Source organism: Corythoichthys intestinalis, chromosome 14 (genome assembly GCF_030265065.1).
Source record: "Corythoichthys intestinalis isolate RoL2023-P3 chromosome 14, ASM3026506v1, whole genome shotgun sequence".
NCBI classification, from domain to species: Eukaryota; Metazoa; Chordata; class Actinopteri; order Syngnathiformes; family Syngnathidae; genus Corythoichthys; species Corythoichthys intestinalis.
In genome coordinates this window covers 39,841,830-39,858,698 of record NC_080408.1, presented here as the reverse complement: position 1 = coordinate 39,858,698, position 16,869 = coordinate 39,841,830, and the positions used below count along the sequence as shown (strand labels likewise).

General features: G+C 37.4%; 1 protein-coding gene across 9 annotated transcripts in view; it reads right to left on the bottom strand.

Moving 5' to 3' along the window:
* LOC130930261 (adhesion G protein-coupled receptor L2-like) overlaps positions 1-16,869 on the bottom strand; it is a 236,617-nt gene that overhangs the window by 175,751 nt on the left and 43,997 nt on the right. For all 9 annotated transcript variants that reach the window (XM_057858087.1, XM_057858091.1, XM_057858090.1 and 6 more), the window contains exon 2: positions 10,879-11,076. In XM_057858087.1, the coding sequence (XP_057714070.1) occupies positions 10,879-10,954 (76 nt within the window). In that variant the 5' untranslated portion in view covers positions 10,955-11,076. The remainder of the gene's footprint in view (positions 1-10,878; positions 11,077-16,869) is intronic.

Below are 16,869 nucleotides of genomic sequence, written 5' to 3'. Positions count from 1 at the left end.
GCAACGGCGAGTAGTCATCGCTCCAAGTCCGCAAGCATTGTTTACATCATATTCGTGTTGCACATTTATGCCGTGAGGTGACGTGTTCGTTTAGCATCTTTGGGATGTGTTGTAAGTCCGACTGAGTGTAAAGTGCTGAGTCGCAGCCACGTTTTGTGGCAAATGACTGTGTGTGTGTGTACGGCGTACTTCCAGGTTGTGCGCGCTTTGTGTTTGTTGCACTGTTTATTGCACAATTCATGTGTGTGTTGTTGATTATTGTGCAGTCAATTTTCATTGTATTACATTGGCAATGAAATGCTGTTAACCCTAAACCCAAACACAGAGTTCAGAATTTTTGACATTAGGCTTAATCTTCGAGTTAGCGGTGGTCTAATTAGTCGGTGGAGTTGATTTTAACAGATTCCATTAAGTTTATCCGTTATTTGTTAGTTTCAGGGCTCCTGAATGGATAGCTAGCGCGAGTCAATGGAGGTTGAAATCAAATCCATCGCTAACTCGAAGATTAAGCCTTATGTGAAAAATTCTCATATTTCTCTTTAAATTCAGTTATCAGAAAGTCAGTTACATCCGATGACATTTTTCTGTTTTCATTCTTATGTGGAGGCAGCAAAGGGAGAAAAATTGTTCAAAAATAACTGATAAATTACTTAAAGTAACTTAGTTACTTTGATGATAAAGTAATCAGTAAAGTAACTAGATTAGTTTTTTTTATTAGCGTAATCAGTAATTGGTAATTAAATTACTTTTTCAAGTAATCTGTGACAACGCTGACTGTAGCTCACAGTATCTTATTTTTTACAATATCTTATTAATATGACTGTTATGCCCTTTGGCGAAATGCGTTGTTTTGTGATGCAAGCTTTTATTTATTTTATTTTATTTTATTTTATTTCTTTTATCTTTTTATTTTTATTGGTAGAGCGGTATAAACGCATGTATAAACAAAGAAAGTATTTGCGCATAGGAAGAAGAGCGCACACACGAAGAAGTCGCAGAGTTGAGTGAAAAAAAGTGAGGGAAAAGATTATAGCATAGCTCGCTGTTTAACTAGGACTCCAATGTCTTTGCGAGAACAGTAAATGACATATAATACATTTTTTTGGATCGTAATTTTGAGATTTAGGGATACTTAAAGGGTTAATTCTGATTTACACGGAAATTCGGGTTACGTAGCCAGCGTAACAACAGAACTCGTTCTTAACCCGGGGACTACCTGTACTTACTTTTATTCTCATGTTTGCTTTTTGAATATTTTTATCAATAATGTTTGAAGTTTACAGCCACTATACTGCCATGCATTCTAGAGTCTCTGCATTTGGAAATCCTGTAATGCGCCTATGTCATGATTTTGGCAATACAGTAATTGCATCTAACAAAACCAGTTTATTTCTTACCGTTTCTTTCTTTTCTTAATATATTGCAATGCAATACAGTTTTTCTTGACTAAATTATTAGATTAAGTTTGAGTATGGAACAGATTAATCACATTTAAAATTAATTTGAGTAACTTTTAGTTTGGGGCTTCTTTATAGAACAGATTAAGATTTTTAAATCATAGTAGCACTACATTTCGGGTGTCACACTAGCCTGCTTTAAAGACTGACCCTGCTAAATTGCAACAGCACATGCTGTAAAAGAAGACCAAGAATTTATCATTTACAATATGATGATTGTGGCCAATTTGAGCAAATTACTCCTCTTCCGATCAAATTCAGCAAAAGCCTAACTATAAGTCATGTCCTTTAAAGATTATTCTCAGCGATTTTCCTCTCTAGTCAAGTGCGTTAAGGGTGATTTTTCCTCTCCGATCTGTAGTCTTTCCGCCTATTGAAAAATGACCAGGGCAACACTGACCCCCTGTTTCACATCTGTACTTTTTACACCCAACAGCAACACGGTGGGGAAAAGCCAGTTAAAGCAGACAAGGTGAGTGGGGCACAGCAATATGGCGTCTTGCAATTTGATAATAGGATGTGTTACAAAGCCAACCTCTAGTACGAAACATAAAATACTCTATACGTGGAGACAGTGAAAACAGGATAGGGGATTGAGGATTAAACTTTATACTCCTTTATACTCCTACCCCACCTTTGTGAAATTCCCTCAGACAGAGCTGGTTATCTCATTTCTTGTACTATATCAGGAGAATTGGCAGGATGGAAATATCGGACTATGAGGTTTCACAACTTTATTTCATGAATTTGTTATCCCAAACTCTTTTATCAGATGTGAAAACACACCACATTATTAAGGCCTTCTCTAGGCAATAATACAGCTGATCTTGCAATATAGGGGTGTTTCATTAAACTGCACAATGTTTGTTATTCCTCTATAATAGTCCTTCTTATTTTGTTTAAACTGTAGTTTCTTTAAACATTCACTTCCTACATATTTATACAAATCATGAATATTACCGAAAGCAAATTTTTGCCAATTTTACTGCTGAAACATGTCAGACATTTCAGTGAAAACCATTCTTTTTCACATAAAGAATATCTAAAAGATGATGTTGACCGATCTTCTGAATTTGGATTCATTTCGATTCCACTGTGCTTAGGAGGTTCACAGGGTGTTGAATCCCATCCCATCCCAGCTCACTATAGGCAGTAGACAGGGAACACCCTGAATTGGATGCGAGCCAATCGCAGGGCGCAATAAGTCAAGCAAACATCCATGCACACTTATACCTATGGTAGGCCTGTCGCGATTCCAAATTCTAGTGTGCGATAAATAATCTCATAAATTATTGCGATATGCAATATTATTGCGCCCCACCCCCCCAAAAAAATAATTTAACAAATTTACAATAACACAGTGAGAATACAGTATATATTAATAGATCAAATGCACATTTAAACGCAATAAATGTTTACTCTTAAATTCAAAAATACTCTTTAAGGAATCACAACCAAAAATAGACCATGCCTCTTTTAAGTAAAAGACAACAATATTAATTCTGCACAGAAACACAGAATAAATAAAATATCTTTTTCAAGAAAATTGCACTTCCATAACAAGCATTTATGCACAGAGGTATAAGGTTGTAGGAACACAAACAATTGCACTTGACCGACAACAGAGAAAAATAGAGTAATTAAGTAGCAGTAACAAAAATTTGGTTTCAATAAGTATCAAGCAACATTAAACAGAGGTAAAACGGTCTCATTTCTTCAGCAATGTAGCGGACTACACTTTCCGTGAGGGAACGCCATTTTGCTCGGTCTTGTTTATTTCTCACATCAAGCAAACATCTCTGTAATTGTCGATTGACGTGACGAGGAAGGCTAAGCTTGTTGCAATGCAGTTTTCCTACCAAGCAGTGAAAACTAAAGAGTGTTTCAAATGAGCTTGTAGATTTGTTGTGTTGGCCCTCTTTGTTGAAACAACCTCCAAACACATTTTGCAGACTGGTTCATCCCTTTTGTTCGCCTCGCCATTTTCATTTGGTTAAAATCAAAATATTCCAACACCGGGGCTGTGGTGTTTGGCTTGGAATTCAGGATTTTCCGTCCATTTTCGTCTTCCTCACTCTGCTCGCTCATTGCTGTGCGCCGACAGTGCACTTGGCAGCGCCTCCTTCCATTAAATGATGGTCACTCAAACTCAAATGTATAAAACGAACATACCCAAAAGTCGATAAAACAGAGTGAGTCCTCTCACAGCATATTGCGTAGTTGGTAAGGAAGAAGCCGAACTTTTAAAAGCACGTCTGCCGCACATCTGCCGCACGCGCACGCACGCACGTATGTGCTTGCAAGGCGATAAATCACAGCGGGAAAATTACCGCCTTCATTTTTATCTACCGTGCGATAAACGGAATTATTGCATATCGCGACACGCTTAACCTATTGACAATTTGCCTCCCTACCTTGCATGTTATCGGGATGTGGGAGAAAACCGGAGCACACAGGCACGAACATGAAAACTCCACACAGGAAGGCCAGAGCCTGGGATTGAACCCTTAATCTGAGAACTGTTAAGCAGACGTGCTAACCACTCACCACAGTGGCGTCGACCAATCGATATATCGATCCAAGTCAATCTATCGGAATGGCTGCGAAAATAAAGAGCTTCTGTCCAGAAATTGCCTGAAAAGCCTGAAAAAAATGCTATAAATTTCACTAACGTCCCCCTAATCAGTCAATTTTTAACAAAGCAGTAACAGTGACACAGGAAATAGATGGTTTTGAGTAGAGGCGCACGATAATTATAGGAAATTAATAGGAATTATGACGTCATCCCAATAAATCCAATAACAATATATGTTATCGGTCCTTTTAATAATATTTTTTAGTGTCGGATTGGGATGTGTGCGTTTGTTTCCACTCCTGTTTTGCCAGTATGCAAAGTTTTGTTACTGTTCTACAGGCCGTATTTTTCGTTACGTATAAAAATTTCTATGGCAATTAGCAAATGTTTGCATTTTACAGTGTTATGTTTACAAGTTATTGAGAGGCCTTTTGGTTATTGATAAGCTTGCTGTTCTATAATTGCCAGGCTAAGAAGGTTGTTTCATGGACCAAGACCACAAAAGTCTCTTCTCCCGTTGCACCAAATGTTTTATCTGCTGACAAAGCACAATACCTGTTGGGTTTATGTTTGTTTTAGATCAGTGCTCATTGTTCAGGGGAACACATCGTCATCGATATTGACTGATTGATATACATTAAAAAAGTATATATGTTATCGGTTATCATATCGGTATCGGCCTTGAGGAGCAGGAAGTTATCGATATCGGTATCGTTTTCAAAAAATGGATATCGTGCATCCCTAGTTTTGAGAAATAGCGTGAGAGTTTACTAACTTACAGCAACACATTATCTTGCCATTATATGATGATGAGATAAAAAAGACAATGTCATCAAGACTTTTACATCACTAAGCCAATAACACTGAAAATTGAATCTTTCCCTCTATTCCATATCTATGTTGTTCGTTCAAAACTTTTTTTCAGGTATAAACACAGCTTTGTTAGGCAGTGTGCAAAAGCCTCCACATTGTAATGCACCCACCTTGTATAAAGTTTAGTGTAAATGCTTTTTTTTCCCTCTATATTTTTGCGTAACCGTGATTCTCTTCATCAGAGTAACTGCAGTGACAAAGGTCACCACTTTTGAAAGAAGACTGTATCATAAGCACCTACTGGAGGCACTTTTGTTTTCTTTAAAAGTAGTATAAAAATCCCAACAGCTGCCTTCCCAGACAGTAAAAATATGGTTGTCCTCTTTGCTTCATCACATTTTTTACAGCCACAGGAGTCTATCAAATGCTAAGTACGGGTACTTTTGTGCTTACGACTTTGGAGGACCGTGACTTTATAGAGACGTCTGTTTAAATTCTAGCCTAGTACGCTCATTATTTATATTCGATGCCTGTCACATCCTTCTGCCTTTATATAAGAAACGTACCAAACGCAGACTCCGCCGCACGAAAGTAGGCCATGCAGGTATCAGGTCTGTTTGGGTCTGATGATGAAAGAAGCCAGACAGAGTGTGCGGCGGCAGCTCACAAGTGCACAGGCGCATACCTATTGTGAGCCAATGAAAGCTGAAATCGGAGACTTACAACTAAAGAAAGGGCAGATTTAGGGGGATTACTTCCTGTGGTCTTTGTCAACATTCTTGGTCAGCTCCAGTGTTTAAATAGCAAACGGTTCGATTGTTGTGTCATAGCAGCAGAATAAAGAACAAATGTTTGTTGAGACACCTTACGAGCACGGGCATGAGAGTGGCCCCAATAAAGACATGGGTTTGACGCCTCTTTTTCAGGGTAACTTTTCTATATCAATGCCATACACAAGGAATGTGGGGACCACCCGGCAATTTTCCACTTGAGTAAGTGTTAGAACTTGAAGCCATTTTTTTACACTCAACCTTTAAAGAACGGCACACATACATCAGAAACCGAGGGGAATTTTTTCTCTCCTCATCAAAGTCAGCAAGGGCCAGATTTACCAATATATGTAAAAGAATAAACTGAGTGATTATCCTGTGGTGTGCTTAGAGAGATTATACAGTAATCCTAATGTGCTTCAACCAACAATTATGAATAAACTTTGTTCAATACATTATATATATATATATATATATATATATATATATATATATATATATATATCAGAGGTTGCGCTAGACATTTTCGTTGTCTGTCATTTTGACTGACGGTCATAAAAATCCGGTCATAATCTATTTTTACCCGTCACTTAAATTTTTTAAATGATAATGATGGCATATTCAATAGTATTTAGTTTTCATTCATTTTTAATTAATATTGTAACGCTTGCTTGGCGGCGAAAAAAGAAGTCGTGGTATTTTTCTCCCTCTTTTTACTCTGCTTACCGCCAACACCAACAAAACAACAACTCCGCCCCCAAAGAAAAAGAGGCAACTATATAGACCCCAATCACCAACGTCACACTATGATCTTAATTGTGGTTGTCAGCCCAAAATCTTCTAAATATATATTAAATGCATCTTACCAGATATAAAATGACTACTACATAGTCTGTGGTGATCGTTTGGTGCCCAGATTTCTTGTCGAATTACAGCAGTCCGTCTCGCTCTCCTCTTCGGGTCTCTCAGAATACGGTAGAACTTCAAGTCTCTCCGTCTATCTTCTCTGTTACTGCAACCAACCGCCACACACGCCTTCACCATTTTGATTATTAATGTTAACGAGCAGAAAAACACGCCGTAATAGGAGGCATGTACGTAGCGGTAATGTGTAAACACAGCCGACACACAATATGGCGGCTCCAGTCAGGGGGGCGGAGTTGTGACGTCATGTGATTGGGGTCTATACACAGGCGGCAATCTAGTCCACCAATTGGATGACGCGCTGGCACACCGAGGGCACCAATAAGAACCTCGCGTTGATGTGTCAATCACGGTGCCGCCGCCAGACCCCGGTGACGCTACAATATTCTGACAGAATAGCCAACGACATCATGCATTAAGAGAGACAATAGCTAATTAATATGCTCACTCGCCACCGTGTGGTCTGGGGTGTGAATTGCAACATGTCAAAATGACGGACGGACTTCAGTTTTTTCCGTCACCGTTTTAAAAAACCGGTCAACGACGGAAAATATTCAGTTAACGCGACCCCTGATATATATATATATATATATATATATATATATATATATATATATATATATGAATATATATATAAAAATGTGTGTCTGATAAACATCTGATTTTGTTCAAGCCCCTGAATCTCACTAGTTGTATTGAGTGATTTTCATACCATTTCTCCCGTCATTTACCAAAGTAAGATTAATCGAGCAATTAATTAAACGATTAATCGAATCATCGAATAAATGTCACTTTTTTCAATTACCTTCACAATTTACCTTGAAGTTGCTTTGGTAATGTTGTAAGTAACAGTGAAGACAAAATGGGTGATTATTTCCTTCAAAAATAATATTTTATTACAGCTTCCTAACTTAATGGTAGTCTACAACTGTATCGATTATCAAAATTAATCGATTTTAATTGATTATTTGTTGCAGCTTTATTAGGAAGCTAATTTAGACAGTAAGATTTCCTAAAATTGGCAAAAATGTGAATTGTTGTTTTCCAAAGTAAAGGCAGATTTTTGTTCATGTCCTACAGTCTATGGTCCTACTTTGACTTAACAAAAATATAGAGAAGTTATATGTATGCAGTGTTGTTTTCGTCAACGATGCCGATAACGAAAATAATTAGTCAATGAACAATTTTTTTCATTACGATGACATCACGACGATAAGTTAAAAACGTGTCTTGGGATACAAACATAACGAGAGGGATGCCAGTTGTCATCTGATGAGATGAGAACAAGATTAAAATTTGCCTTAGTTTCCGTCTTAAGTTGACGATGTGCGATATTTTATTATCGTATGTGAAGTTAGCACGCATCTTATCTGTTTGGTAGTGTCACTCAAGTAACGTGCTGCGCCTCCCTCAGACCTCCCTGCCCCGCACACAGGCTTACTCACCGGCCGGTAAGTAAGCGTGTGCCAATTCCAGGCTCCTTTTGTGAAACACATGTGTCAGGTGGTTCTTGGTAAGTTTTTTTTTTTTTTTTTTTTGCTATGCCATGTTGCTTTAGCCTTGATATGTCTGTGCTGAGTGATCACCACACACTGAACTTGTCGTGATAGCATAGCGTTCGTGTTAGCATTAGTATTTAGCGCGGTGACTCTGTGAGTCTTTTTAAACTCTTGAAAAACTTTTTAATTACAGTTTGTGACGTCCAAGTGAGTTCAATTACTTGCAAAATAACGTGCTGTTTTCCTATTGAGTGTGTATTATCATCATGTAGATGCTGTATGTCCTTGTAGGGAAATATGTGCTGTTCTGTCAATGTTCATTCAAAATTGTTGGAAACGTTTATTTATTTATTTATTCATGGACTAAAGCTTTTTAAGTTTATAGATGAAAACATTTTCAGTAACTGTCGACTGAAACTAGACGAAATTTGTCTCAGTTTTGGTTGACTGAAACTAGACAAAGACAAATACATTTTAAAATCACTAAAATATGACTAAAACTAATAAGTATTTTCATCCAAAAGACTAAGATGAAAATTAAAAGGGCTACCAAAAACAACAGTATGTATGTTATAATTTCAAGTTTACGGTGAAGAAGGTCCCTAAATGATTAATTGGTTATCAAAATAGTTGTCGATTAATCTAATAATTTTTGCATCTCGAGAACACATCAATTTTATTGGGTGCAGAGAAGATGGCAAGTAGTGGAGCTCCACGGGTCAGAGACCATTATTTATTTATTTATTTATTTTTATCCGAGATGAAGAATTTATATATAATATTCCCTCAGTCACGTGACCAAAGTCATATGACACAAGTCCTGAATTGTTTTCTTCCTAAAGTGGATGGTTAATCGACAAATAATCCATTAAAAACAACAAAAATTCCATGGGCTGTTTTTCTTCACTCTCACGTGATCCTTAATTGAACCTCGAATGAACCTCACATCATATATATTCATTGTCCAATTTAAGACCTATTAAAATTTGCAAAAATCTCACCTGGTAAGTCGATACATTGGTGCATATATACGCACGCAATGTATGCACACAAAAAACTTTGTGCTCAGCTTCATTCACCTGCACAGTTAGTAATAGCAGGGATGTGGGTGAGCTTTGTTTTGGGAGAAAAGCTGATTAGTGTCTTAGCTTTCAAAGGCCAGGAGGTCATTAGCAAACAAAGGAGGGACTTTTGATTGAATCAGCCTGGCATGGGAATCCTCAGGGTCCCAACAGCTGCAAGTACGTGGAAAAAATATAGTTTCTATTTGGTTTTCAAAAGCAATCCACATACACATTCCCTATTGAAAAATGGTTAATAATATGCATTCTTTGCGCTGTGGGCCCTCACGTCAGATGTAACCCAAAACCTGGCAATTTTGCATACCAAAGCTCTATTTTCTCCTTTTAAGCTTTTCTCCAGGTCTACGGAACTCAACCTTGAAGCCAAAAGCTGACATCTCTTCTTCAAGAGCCGGCGCGCCATTTCTGTGTAAAACAGTATTGCCGTCAATAAATCCACAAATCAATGACTGCTTGGATCGCCTGCTCCTTCATGGCTGTTTTATAATGACATCTAGAGATAAATCTATCAAAGAATAGGAAAGGCAATGACAAAATTCAAATGGAAAAGCAAGCAACACCATAAAGAATGCACTATATAACCTGCAATCAATGTTGTACACAAAAGCATGTGATTTTGGCTTACTTTGTTGCAGGTACAACGGGAACAAAAAGAGGTGTGGGGGAGGTGTGATGCTTGTCATCAAACAGCCTTAGCAGCAGCATTGGTGGTTTTGATGGGCATGTAGTAGACGGGAGTGTTTTGTGACAATCCTTGTAATTACAGCCAAATGCAGCCATCAGAAGTGAAGCAAGGAGGCAAAAACAGGCTCTGAAGTGCCGCCGAGGACAATTAAAAACACTGAGGCGTTCCTTTCACGACTCTGGCACCGAATCAAGGGCCCTACTTTACTTTTGAGGGTGACAGTTATATGTGCTGCAAAGAATTTGATTGAGCAGCAGTAAAATAAGTTATTCCTCAGAGGGTTCAGGTTCTCGAAGAACACTGACAATCTGTTATGTACCTGATGGAATGGGGGAAAAGAGTTTGACATTACACATTATGTACAAGAGTCATTGAATTTTACAAATACTTACAAGGGACATTAATTTTAATGGTTTGGTAATAATTACATTAAAAAAGGACCTTGAAAAAAATAATAATTACAACCACAAGGGAGAAAAATTCTTCATAGATTATTTTTCAGAATCGTTCAGCCCTGTTGAAGTTATAATTAACAATAAATATTTGTAGCTTTTTATATTTGTAGGATAAACTCTCCTGGAAGGCTATACATATATGATACCATGAAATTACTGTTTCATAATATTTCTTTAGCTTAATGACTGTTCTTACACTGCGGAATATTTCATTGCATGCCAATCATAAAAGTGAAATACTATACATTAGAAAAGTACAAATTATGCTTTTATAGTCGTTCACGCTTGTAGTCACTCCCTAGCTCCAAGACAACATAAGAACACCCCCAGAAAAGGTGTATATAGGGAGTAAATTGTGCTGTAATACTTGCACTTCTCCTTTAATGACTTTAACACAACAAGTTTGAAACACTTTTTTTTTCTCATCTCCAAGGCTGAAAGCATTGAAGTAGAACTTAAACATAACCTTGCTGCTGAACAGCTCCCCAGTCCTTCTTTTTGTACTGCCTCTACAAATCAGCCTAACAAATTCAATGCATTCCTTAAGCAGAATAATATGGTTAGTCTTAAAGGTTGGCCGGAATCTCATTAACGCCACACGCCTCTGTGGTAACTCACCTAGTGAACAGTGGCAGCAGCAAAGAAGGAGCAGCAGGCAGGAGAAGGCTGGACACCTCCACGAAGATGAGGCCATTGTGCTTCGAGTAGGTGAGCTGTCCAATAAAAGTTGGGTTTTTTTCAGAGATGAGATCAGGAAGCTGGAGAAAAGTTAACGACGGGTGGTTCTCTGCAAAGCATCACCAGTCATCTTCACATCTGCGGAAATACGAAAAAAAAGACTGCATTAAAACAGAGCAAATTGGGCGATGATGTCATGATTATCCTCCCAGCCATGGATTTACGATGCCACAGTGTGTCATGTTGCATTGGGCTTTACTGTAATGTGCGGGCCTTGTCCACATTAATCGCAGAACACTAATCTGGATTTAACATTTGCACACTTGATGCCGCTTAATGGTGTTACGTCCGCTCGACTGTCAGCTATCGGACGCACGCCCAGCTGCAGTGCGTTAAGAGATCTTCAAAGTCAGGATTTGAGGTGTCGAGGTTTCTCCTAGCAATACTACTGACCGATAATATGCTATGCCTGGATCTTGAACTTGAACGTTGTATGGATATTTCTGCTATTACATTTCAGCGAGGCTTATTGTCTGAAAACAACTACCAATTATCCTCAAAATTCATATGGACACGTATAAATTGCTCAGTCTAACTCCAGCTACAGAAAATATTACAACTATTGGCACAAATTCATTTTGTTCTATAGAAGTATTAAACTGTGCAGGTTTGTGATCGATCGACCGATCTCTGGCAGGCCTCCATGTCAAAAAGCATTGGACGTCTATAGCCATCGGTGGCAGCCAATGAGTCAAAACTTAAAAATAAAAACAAATAAATACATTTCAAAAACTTTTACAGCAGATTACGATCCTCTTAAAATAGCATGATTGGGCCCGATTTTAATCATGTGATCAGATATGTGACAACCTTAATAAATAGTACAGTGGTCCCTCGCTCCGCGCTTCAAACTTTGCGGCCTCAGTCCATCGCGGATTTTTTTTTTTTTTTCTCGATTTAAAAATAAATAAATAAATAAATAGATATGAGCTGTCCCAATACGATCACTTAGTCTCTCTCTCCCTCCTGCTGCTTTTTTCGGTCTGGCAGTGCACCGGAGTTGCTTCTTAAAGTTACCGATGATTGACAGATGTTATGATTTAATCTCACCAGAGATGCTTGTAAACCATAACTTCAAAGCGCCGCATGCGTCAGTCATCATTTATCTTGTTAAACAGTATGTGTGACAACTAACTGTGTGTAAGTGAGCAGTTTGAGCGGATTTGAGTGGACTCACTAAATGAAGCAATTACTAAAGACAGTTTTCTACTTGATTTTTGTTTAAAAATAATTCAGTGGGACAGTAACATGCTGAGAACCTATCCTAATAATTACATTTAAAGTGCTTAAAAAGTATTTATTAAAATACATATGCATTTAAGTTTTTTTTTTAAGTATACTTTGGGGGAAAAGTGAAAAAGCCTGTCTCATATGTATCTCTTTTAAGGGCAGTCCCAAACGACAAATTTTCTCCCGATTGGTCAGCCGACTATTTCTACGATTAGTCGACTAATCTAATATATATATATTTTTAACACTAATTTAACAATTAGGTTTTTGTTGACGCTTATTAATTCACAAAAACATTTTGGAACACTTAAATTCTTAATTAAAGAACAAATTAACACGTAAATAACAATAATAAATTCTTTAAAAAAAAAAAAATCTAGCAATATTATAGTATACTACTATATATATAATAGTATTATAATGATTATTCATTGCCAATCAGATTTTTCATAAAAGGTGTCATTTTACTGCGATGCTTAGTCTAGAATCTGAATTCTGAAGTATGTGGGATTAACTCCAGAAATCGCTATATATAAGACGAACATGACGTGCTTTTATTCTGAAATGTTCACTGGAAGTACGTTCGCTAAACCGCTAACCGTAAGCGTTTTGTTTCGTTTCGTTTTTTCGTTTGCAAATGCTGTTAACCAGCGATTTTTCATGTTTCAAGTTTCATGTTTCAAGTTCGACCTTTTCATCGCAAGTTTGCATTTTGGAGAAGACTGCCAATGTTTAATAGCAGGCTAAAGTAGGTTGTCTTTTTTCCCCATTAGCCTCAATGTAGCAATGCTCACATTTACAGTGTTTAATATATGTGCTTCCTTATTCTGTATGTCTCAACTTTAATTCTACGATGTGTTGATGACCAATAAACATCTGTGAAAGGAAGGAGTCTCATATGCCATCAACACGCACGCACAAATGTACGGATGCATGCATACACGCGGCGGTAAAACGCAGCCGTGAAAATTACCGCCCTCATTTTTATTTACTGTGCAATAAGTGGACTCATTGCATATCGCGACAGGCTTAGCAACTTCAATAAATCATGTAGTTAGTTAGTTAGTTAGTTAGTTAGTTAGTTAGTTAGTTAGTTAGTTAGTTAGTTAGTTAGTTTAACCCTTCATTAAAAGTCGACGACTTTTACGCATCGATGACTGTCGACTAGTCAGGACAGCTCTAATCTCTTTTCAATCTTAAATCTGAATAAATGTATTGAACACACACAAAAAAAAAAATGTGTGTGGGGGATGCGCTACTTCGCGGTTTTTCACTTATCGCGCCGGGTTCTCGTCCCCATTTCTGCGAAAAACTAGGGATCACTGTAATTCTTTGAAAAAGTACCATTCTTTATTTTTGAAACATGGTTAGCAGCAAAATAGGAGAGTGTAGAGGAACATAGAAAAACTGCTTTTGAAGAATTATTTTGTGGTGCACACAATACTCGAAAGCTTGCAATAATTGTTCAGAACTTCCTCTTCCTACCGAAACAAAGAACATACCTGCTGCTTGGCTAAACAGAAGAAATTAAGAAGAAAATGTAAAAACCTTCGCATTTTCCACCCTTGAGGGCACAAAATAAACACAAAGTAAATGGTGTTCTTGGCACTTATTAGACACTCGCCAACGCGCCACTAATGAATGCTTCACTCTCCCATTCGTCCCGGTTATACATTTCTTCAAGAAAAAGAAAACAAACATGGCAGTCGCTCCAGCAACACAGACACGGCTGCTTTGTCTGCTTACGTTTTGTCTTCTTCCTTATCAGGCACAGTGTAAGGTGCTTGTGTGTGTGTGTGTGGGGGGGGGGGCTTTGTGTGTAGAAGCGGCAAAAGGTTGCAGCATGCGACAAACTAACAGCAGACAGATAAGCTGCTTACCGGAGTCAAACAGCAAGCACTAGTCAAATGCCACACATTGACTTGACACATATAGGCGCGTACATGCTGTATCTGCTAGCAGGGATACATAAATGCATTTACATATTGCGTCTTGTTTATTCCCTTGTGTCCCAACAAAACAGGCCACATGGTAGCTGTCACTGTGCAAAGACATAAGGCTTGTTAATGTGCTCTAACCCCATCAACCTTCATGATTATTCTTTACCACCTGGGCATTACTTTGGATGTGTAGTCATCCGTCTGAATAAATTAAACTCGGTCACAATGGTTAGGTATGAAATACATTTTTGTTATTTGTAAACAGTGCCTCCCCAAGCTTGACTACTACCAATACAGGTGTTAAAGTTGGGGGTACATGAGTCCAGATTTTTTCAAATCGGCACTAATGTGATTTAAGTCTAATTTACTGGTTGACTAGTTGCTGATGACCTCCTTGATATTTTAGTAATTGCATTGTACATTGTAACAAAAAACAGACACTCCGAAATTTTGACTACAAATACAAATTTTGACTACAAATACAAAGTAAAAATGCAACTATCATTGTTTTCCAAAGCAAACTAAGACATTTACGGATGTATTTTTTTAAAAGGGCATACATTATTTTCAAATATTTTGAACTGTTTCATGCATAATTAGGAAATAAGAGTGCCCTGGTTGAACTATGTTATCAGTGTAGTTTTTTTTTTTTTTGATTGCAATCACGTTTGCAAGTTAAATCATTTTGCAAACGGTAGATTTTGAAATGAAATGAAATGAAAAGTTACACTGTACCATACAATAAAAGTGGTACCTTGACAAATGAGTGCATCGTTATACGATTCTTTCAACATACAACGTTAAATTTGACTTTGACTTTGAAATTAGACTTTCATCTGTCTCGACATATTACAACATGGTTGAAATTAAACGATTTACGACAGTGTTGCAATTTAATCGTTTTCCCTATTTTCTTGCGAGAGAAATCATCGTGGGTCCCCAAGAAGGTTCAAAAAAGGAAGAGGGTGACACTTACTACTGAAATGAAGAAAGAAATGATATTGAAAAAAATATGAGTGTGGTGTGCGTGTGAGTGAACTGGAACCGGCAATAGACAGAATACGGCTGACCATACCCTCCTGTATCCCCACATCCATCGTCTCCTCTGACCTCCGTTCGCCAGGAAGTTAGGGTGACAATAAAAACACTTTCTTTTTATTTCTTTCATATTCATAATTTATTTGTTTTAAATGTGTCCAATTTAATGCATTAGTTAAATTGGATGCAACACTGCTCACCGCATTCTCCCCTCCCTCCACACCCGCTGTCTCCTTTGACCTCCGTTTGCCAGTCTCTACAAGTTAAGGTCAAAATGAAAATCCATATTTTATTTTATAATAAATTTGTTTCGCTATTTGTAATTGCTATTTGTAATTGAACCTGCAGTATTTATTAAGGTTTTATTGTAGGTTATGGGGAAATCCATCTCGACATACGACCCATTTCGACATACAAACCAGGTTCTGTCGAGGTACCACTGTACATGCATGCTCATTAATATTGGGAAAGCTAAGCACTGAAAAAAGTGAAGTTTGAACTCCCTGGTACTAAAATGTGGTGCATTAAGCATACAGTTTATAAAAAACAGCATTTTTATAAATCTGTAGATTTGATTTTGTTGTTGTTTAGTACAAAATTACTAGTATGTCGGACCACCAACTCCTGTCACTTTTCCTCTCCACTACTATTCGCCATTTACCTGGCTGCGAGGCATTTCCACACACTACACCAACGGTCAATCAGGGCAAAGTGTACGCAAATTAACTTCTGTCAGCTGCTTATTTATGAAGATTCAACTTTTGTAGCAACCATATTCAAGAGGACCAACTAAAAAGCTTGAAAAATAAAATTCTTGGCACTTTCTTCTCATATTAGTGTGCAAACTTGGTAAAATAGCATCCAAGGTTATGAAAAATATAGTAAAGTAAATAAATAAAACTTTAGTGTTACTTTTAATAGCAATACTTAATACAGTATTTGATTATTAGTTTGCTTACATTGACGACTATATAAATAAAACCACTTTTTAGAAGCTCAAAGAAGAGAACTTGGACAATTTTTGTGGCAAACAAGGTCTCTAAACGATTATTTGATTACCGAAAGAGTTGTCAATTAATTTGATAGTCGATTAAGTGTCGATTAGTCGTTTGATTGTTGCGGCCTTACTCTGGGGCTACAACAGCAGCAGCTAATTCTGAACTCTGTTTTCACTAACTTGTGGTTGAAATGTTGTTGAAAATCCTGCTCAGCCATGGCTTCTTCCTCTCTACTGATTTTCTCTCATTTACCAAAGCTGCTTGAGAATGTTTGAGTCATGGAAGACAATTCAAATCAATTACATGGACTGACTAATTTCACTCAGCGCACTCATCTGTTGAGGTAAGTAGTTCTGCCTTCTCTACAAGCTAAAAGTTATTCTTTAAACGATATTCTGGAGTATTCAAATCGACTAGCCGGTATAACCCCTACTGTGGTATACAGGATAATGTCACCAGTTGGGTTTTGTTAGTATATTTAATGGTTAAAAAGCAAAATGCTTAATGGCTGCCTATAATGGCCAGAAAATGGGTAATAGCAGAGATGAAGTATAGATGAAATTAGCGGTTTATAATATAGAAATTCAACCATTTCTTCTTTGGAATGCACAAGAATATGTGGGTGGTATACACAGCAGTCGTCCAAAACCCAACGTTTGTACACT